The sequence below is a fragment of the Oncorhynchus keta genome, chromosome 2 (genome assembly GCF_023373465.1).
Source record: "Oncorhynchus keta strain PuntledgeMale-10-30-2019 chromosome 2, Oket_V2, whole genome shotgun sequence".
Lineage (NCBI taxonomy): Eukaryota > Metazoa > Chordata > Actinopteri > Salmoniformes > Salmonidae > Oncorhynchus > Oncorhynchus keta.
Window position 1 is genome coordinate 22,626,396 of NC_068422.1, and position 7,212 is coordinate 22,633,607.

The window sequence follows — 7,212 nt, forward strand, 5'->3', positions numbered from 1 at the left end:
CTCTCAGAACTGTTTTGAGCTGTTCATCCCAGACCACAGGGATCAGGTGATCAAGGCATGTAAGACCGAGGCGGACGGACGTGTTGTCGAGGGCAACCACACTTTCTATCGAATCTCTGCCCCCACAGCCGGGGAAAAGGAGGAGTGGATCACCAGCATAAAGTGAATTATTGGCGGTGTCCAAATAACCTCTCATTCTTCCTGAAGTGTATATGCATTCAAAAAACACCATTGGATTTGTGTAGGCATGCGCTAGAGGGACTTTCCATATACAGTTGAAGTCGGAAGTTTACATACACCTTAGCCAAATACATTTAAACTCAGTTTCACATTTAATCCAAGTAAAAATTCCCTGTCTTAGGTCAGTTAGGATCACCACTTTATTTTAAGAATGTGAAATGTCAGAATAATAGTAGAGAGAAGGATTTATTTCAGTTTTTATTTATTTCATCACATTTCCAGTGGTTCAGAAGTTTACATGCACTCAATTAGTATTTGGTAGCATTGCATTTAAATTGTTTAACTTGGGTCAAACGTTTGGAGTAGCCTTCCACAAGCTTCCCACAATACGTTTGTTGAATTTTGGCCCATTCCTCCTGACAGAGATGTTGTAACTGAGTCAGGTTTGTAGGCCTCCTTGCTCGCACACGCTTTTTCAGTTCTGCCCACAAAGTTTGTGAAGCTTTGTGATGGCCACTCCAATACCATGACTTTGTTGTCCTTAAGCCATTTTGCCACAACTTTGGAAGTATGCTTGAGGTCATTGTCCATTTGGAAGACCCATTTGCGACCAAGCTTTAACTTCCTGACTGATGTCTTGAGATGTTGCTTCAATATATCCACATAATTTTCTTTCCTCGTAATGCCATCTATTTTGTGAAGTGCACCAGTCCCTCCTGCAGCAAAGCACCCCCACAACATGATGCTGCCACCCCGGTGCTTCACGGTTGGGATGGTGTTCTTCGGCTTGCAAGCCTCCCCCTTTTTCCTCCAAACATGACGATGGTCATTATGGCCAAACAATTCTATTTTTGTTTCATCAGACCAGAGGACATTTCTCCAAAAAGTATGATCTTTGTCCCCATGTGCAGTTGCAAACCGTAGTCTGGCATTTTTATGGCGGTTTTGGAGCAGTGGCTTCTTCCTTGCTGAGTGACCTTTCAGGTTATGTCGATATAGGACTAGTTTTACTGTGGATATAGATATTTTTGTACCTGTTTCCTCCAGCATCTTCACAAGGCCCTTTGCTGTTGTTCTGGAATTTATTTCCACTTTTCGCCCCAAATTACGTTAATTTTCATTGTGAGATATCTGTTGTTTTGAATTTGGCGCCCTGCACTTTCACTGGCTGTTGTCATATCAATCCGTTAACCGGATTGCAGCCCTAAGTTAAGCAAAGAGGCACAGAGTTTGAAGGTAGGCCTTGAAATACATCCACATGTACACCTCCAATTGACTCAAATTATGTCAATTAGCCTATCAGAAGCTTCTAAAGCCATGACATCATTTTCTGGAATTTTCCAAGCTGTTTAAAGCCAGTCAACTTTAGTGTATGTAAACTTCTTACCCACTGGAATTGTGATACAGTGAATTATAAGTGAAATAATCTGTCTTTAAACAATTTTTGGAAAAATGACTTGTGTCATGCACAAAGTAGATGTCCTAACTGACTTGCCAAAACTATAATTTGTTAACAAGGAATTTGTGGAGTGGTTGAAAAATGAGTTTTAATGACTCCAACCTAAGTGTATGTACACATCTGACTTCAACTGTCATTTACTTTCAAATCTATTCCGGGAAGTGAACAAGTGCACATTTTGGGAGAAAGGCGAGAGTTTTGGTTCTTATTTCTTCCAAGTCATGTCCTATACTTCATCTGTATGATCCTGCTCTAGTCTCATGCCAAAAAGTTAAATTCATATTGTTCTCCCCTCTCTTAATGTAGAAATGCCATCAGCAGGGACCCCTTCTACGAGATGCTGGCAGCCCGGAAGAAGAAGGTGTCTGCCCTGACAAGTCTGTAGAAAAGACCCAGGCTCCAGCACTTCAGCAGGAGGAGCAGGCCTCACTCTATTCTACAGCCCAGTGTTTGTGCCCATGGACCTGAACTAAAGGACCTATGGAACTGTATACACAAGAAATCAGAAGATCCCCAAAGCCTGTTGGAAGTCTAGGTGGATGCTGTCATCATATTGATCTTGTTTTAATCAGATTCATAAACACTGGAGGGGAAGGATTATGAAGGGGCACAGGGTTGGGACAGGAATGCAGAGAGGATTAATGTCCTTTTTCAGCGCCCTCTATAGGAAGTTACATAATGCAATATTATGCTTTGATAATTAACAGAGAAAGGCAACATGAACCTATTTTTACACAAACCTCTTTTTCTGAGGGTTCTTGTCATAGTGCTGTTGTAACTACAGAATATTTCTTTCTGAATGGTTCTCATAACAAACCACCACTGTTTCTCCTCTCTCTCCGTCTCTCTGTATGTCTCTGTGTGTTTCTCTCGCTGTCTCTCTTTCTCCGTCTCTCTGTATGTCTCTGTGTGTGTTTCTCTCGCTGTCTATCTTTCTCCATCTCTCTGTATGTCTCTGTGTGTTTCTCTCGCTGTCTCTCTTTCTCCGTCTCTCTGTATGTCTCTGTGTTTCTCTCGCTGTCTCTCTTTCTCCATCTCTCTGTATGTCTCTGTGTGTTTCTCTCTGTGTGTTTCTCTCGCTGTCTATCTTTCTCCATCTCTCTGTATGTCTCTGTGTGTTTCTCTCACTGTCTATCTTTCTCCATCTCTCTGTATGTCTCTGTGTGTTTCTCTCGCTGTCTCTGTGTGTTTCTCTCGCTGTCTATCTTTCTCCATCTCTCTGTATGTCTCTGTGTGTTTCTCTCGCTGTCTCTCTTTCTCCGTCTCTCTGTATGTCTCTGTGTGTGTTTCTCTCGCTGTCTATCTTTCTCCATCTCTCTGTATGTCTCTGTGTGTTTCTCTCGCTGTCTCTCTTTCTCTGTCTCTCTGTATGTCTCTGTGTGTGTTTCTCTCGCTGTCTATCTTTCTCCATCTCTCTGTATGTCTCTGTGTGTTTCTCTCGCTGTCTCTCTTTCTCCGTCTCTGTGTGTGTTTCTCTCGCTGTCTATCTTTCTCCATCTCTCTGTATGTTTCTCTCGCTGTCTCTCTTTCTCCGTCTCTGTGTGTGTTTCTCTCGCTGTCTATTTTTCTCCATCTCTCTGTATGTCTCTGTGTGTGTTTCTCTCGCTGTCTCTCTTTCTCCGTCTCTCTGTATGTCTGTATCTGTGTGGGTTTCTCTTTCTGTCTCTCTGTTTCTCTCTTTCTTTGGTTCCATGTTTGTTTAAATGTGTCCAGGTAATTGATAGGAATTGCCAGGGACTGACCTCACGATGCAATATCAGGCTACTTAGGTGCCGATGCGATTCTCACGATTCTATATGTATTGAGATTCGATACTGCAATTCGATATTCCAAACATATTTCTCAGGATATGTCTGCTGCAGAGGGACAAGAGAGCCATGAGAGAACGAGTTTTGATCAGTCATGGAAATGCTGAAAACAAATTGGCTCCCCATTTCAAAATAAGATGGAGAACAAGCTATAAAGGAGTTTTGGTGCAGGTTAAGCCAACTAGCGCAACAGTAATATTGCCATATTGTCAAAACGATATGATACATCATCAAAAATAATATCCCAATATGTAACCGTACCGATTTTATTGCCGCATCACTAGTAATTTGGCTGTCATTGAGCCAGGGTTTGAGATATGGGAGCTGAGTAATTGGGCTGTCATTGAGCCAGGGTTTGAGATATGGGAGCTGAGTAATTGGGCTGTCATTGAGCCAGGGTTTGAGATATGGGAGCTGAGTAATTGGGCTGTCATTGAGCCAGGGTTTGAGATATGGGAGCTGAGTAATTGGGCTGTCAGTGAGCCAGGGTTTGAGATATGGGAGCTGAGTAATTGGGCTGTCAGTGAGCCAGGGTTTGAGATATGGGAGCTGAGTAATTGGGCTGTCGTTGAGCCAGGGTTTGAGATATGGGAGCTGAGTAATTGGGCTGTCATTGAGCCAGGGTTTGAGATATGGGAGCTGAGTAATTGGGCTGTCATTGAGCCAGGGTTTGAGATATGGGAGCTGAGTAATTGGGCTGTCATTGAGCCAGGGTTTGAGATATGGGAGCTGAGTAATTGGGCTGTCATTGAGCCAGGGTTTGAGATATGGGAGCTGAGTAATTGGGCTGTCATTGAGCCAGGGTTTGAGATATGGGAGCTGAGTAATTGGGCTGTCATTGAGCCAGGGTTTGAGATATGGGAGCTGAGTAATTGGGCTGTCAGTGAGCCGGGGTTTGAGATATGGGAGCTGAGTTGGGAAGTTGCAAAAAACTGTCTCTGCCCAAAGCCTTTCTCTGCCATCACTGTATTAGTTCTGATCTTCATTTAGTGTTTTTGTGTTGATACCTCTGTTACTGCAACTGCACAGTCACGTGGAAGGAGGAGGAATGGTGGAAGGGGGAGAAAGAAATGAGGGTGAGAGGTAGACAAAGGATCAAAACATAACACAATTAAAAGTACTTTTGTAGAAGCAGCAATATGTTTGCAGAGAAAGGATTTGATGAATAAATAAAAGACCCAAGGTCTAAGACCTTATTACAGTGTTATACAGTTGTGTGCTGTCTGTTACAAATGTGTTATAAGAGATGCATTTCTGTCATATCAATGTGCTCTTTGGAGGGCTGTGATTTCTCTGCAGATCCTCTAAAGCTCTGTCAGGTTGGATGGGGAGGGTCGCTGCACAGCCATTTTCAGTTCTCTCCAGAGATGTTCGATCGGGTTCAAGTCCTGGCTCTTGCTGGGCCACTCAGGGATATTGAGACTTGTCCCAAAGCAACTCCTGCATGGTCTCAGCTGTGTTCTTAGAGTTGTTGTGCTTTTGGAAGGTGAACCATTGCCCCAGTCTGAGGTCCTGAGCGCTCTGGACCAGGTTTTCATCAAGGATCTCTGTACTTTGCTCCGTTAATCTTTCCCTTGATCCTGACTAGTCTCCCAGTCCCTGCCGCTGAAAAACATCCCCACAGCATGATGCTGCCACCACCATGCTTTACAGTAGTGATGGTGCCAGGTTTCCTCCAGACCTGACGCTTGGCATTCAGGCCAAAGAGTTCAATTTTGGTTTCATCAGAACAGAGAATCTTATTTCTCATGGTCTGAGAATCGTTTAGGCAAACTCCAAGCGGGATTTGATGTGCCTTTTACTGAGGAGTAGCTTCCGTCTGGCCTCTACCATAAAGGATTTATTTTAGAGTACTGCAGACATGGTTGTCATTCTGAAAGGTTCTCCCATCTCCACAAAGGAACACTGGAGCTCTATCAGAGTGACCAACGGGTTCTTGCCATGACCAAGGCCCTTCTCCTCTGATTGCTCAGTTTGGGCAGCCAGCACTTGGAAGAGAGCTGCAATGCTGCAGAAATGTTGTGGTACCCTCCCCCAGATCTGTGCATCCACACAATCCGGTCTCGGAGCTCTACGGACAATTCCTTCGATCTCACGGCTTGGTTTTCGCTCTGACATGCAATGTCAACTGTGGGACCTTACTCTATATAAACAGGTGTGTGCCTTTCCAAATCATGTCCAATCAATTGAATTTACCACAGGTGGACGCCAATGAAGTTGTAGAAACGTCTCAAGAATGATGAATGATCAATGGAAACCGGATGAACCTGAGCACAATTTCGAGTCTCATAGCAAAGTGTCTGAATACTTATGTAAATAAGGTATTTCTGTTTTTGCTTTGTCATTATGGGACATTGTGTGTTGATTGATGAGGATTTTTTAATTTTTTTTAATTTAATCAATTTTAGAAAAAGGCTGTAACGTAACAAAATGTGGAAAAAGTGAAGGGGTCTAAATACTTTCCAAATGTACTGTATATCTTGAATATATTTACATTTTGTTAAATGTATTGTGGAATATAGAGTAACAATATGCTCAAATATATTGTACATATATAAATAATATATATTTGAGATATTATATTAATAAACCATACACCTGGTGGCCAAGTGGCTGGGCAGCCTGGATAAACTAGTGGAGCGCTACAGCATGGGTAGCCATGACAACTATCGTGTGCATATGTCAGCTGAGCCTTCACCCACGCCAGGGTTGAATGGCGCCAGAGGGGATGGCTGCCGTTTTCCAGGCTCCTAACTAACTATGCTATTTAGTTAGTTTTTTCGCAATGTTTGTAACTTGTTTTTTTAACTTATTTTGAACAAAATGTTGCTGCTACCGTCTCTTATGACCAAAAATAACTTCTGGATGTCAAAACAGAGATTACTCTTCTCAAACTGGACAATTCTTTTTTTCTTTAACGAGTCCTATGCGACGGATATACGGCTTTGTTGGGAACGGGCCCAAATCCCCGTCATTTCTTCTCGCAAAAAGGGGGCGGAGGCCGGGCTGCCTTCTGAGAATTCATTGGCGAGTGAGTAAACCTCCACTACCATCTGTTCTATTGGCCAACGTGCAATCATTGGAAAACAAAATGGATGATTTATGAACAAGACTATCCTACCAATGGGACATTGAATACTGTAATATCGTATGTTTCACTGAGTCATGGCTGAACAACGACACGGATAATATAGAGCTGGCGTTATTTTCCATGCATCGGCAGGACAGAGAAGCTACGTCTGGTAAGATGAGGGGTGGGGGTGTGTGTCTATTTGTCAAGAACATCTGGTGCGCGATGTCTAATATTAAAGAAGCCTTGAGGTATTGCACCTTATAAGCTGTAGACCAAACTATCTACCAAGAGACTTCTCATCTATATTATTATTATTAGTCCTCTATTTACCACCACAAACTGATGCTAAGACCGCACTCAACCAGCTGTATAAGGCCAGGGATTCATCCAATGGCGTTGAGGAGTATACCACCTCAGTCATCAGCTTCATCAATAAGTGCATAGATGACGTATTCCCAACAGTGAGCTGAAATTAGCTTGGATGAGATCTTGGAGAAACTGCCAGATGGTTTCAACATGATAGAGGTCATAGGTAAGGTGGAGGAGAGAACTCCCTACATAATTGTGGCCTTCCAGGAGTGTGAGAAGAACCCCCTCACCAAGGAGATCACACGCTCTCTGAAAGAGCTCAGCCTCGGACTCAAGGTATGAGACCGTGTGTGTATGTGTGTGACAATGCATCACAAACTCGA

The 7,212-nt window shown here is 43.1% G+C and overlaps 1 protein-coding gene across 3 annotated transcripts in view; it reads left to right on the forward strand.

Annotated features, from left to right (window-relative positions):
• The window catches only part of LOC118398073 (cytohesin-1-like), a 52,820-nt gene extending 48,166 nt beyond the window's left edge, over positions 1–4,654 (forward strand). For all 3 annotated transcript variants that reach the window (XM_052473718.1, XM_052473719.1, XM_052473721.1), the window contains exons 12-13: positions 8–162; positions 1,946–4,654. In XM_052473718.1, coding sequence (XP_052329678.1) covers positions 8–162; positions 1,946–2,024 — 234 coding nt within the window. In that variant the 3' untranslated portion in view covers positions 2,025–4,654. The remainder of the gene's footprint in view (positions 1–7; positions 163–1,945) is intronic.
• Positions 4,655–7,212: the final 2,558 nt, after the last annotated feature.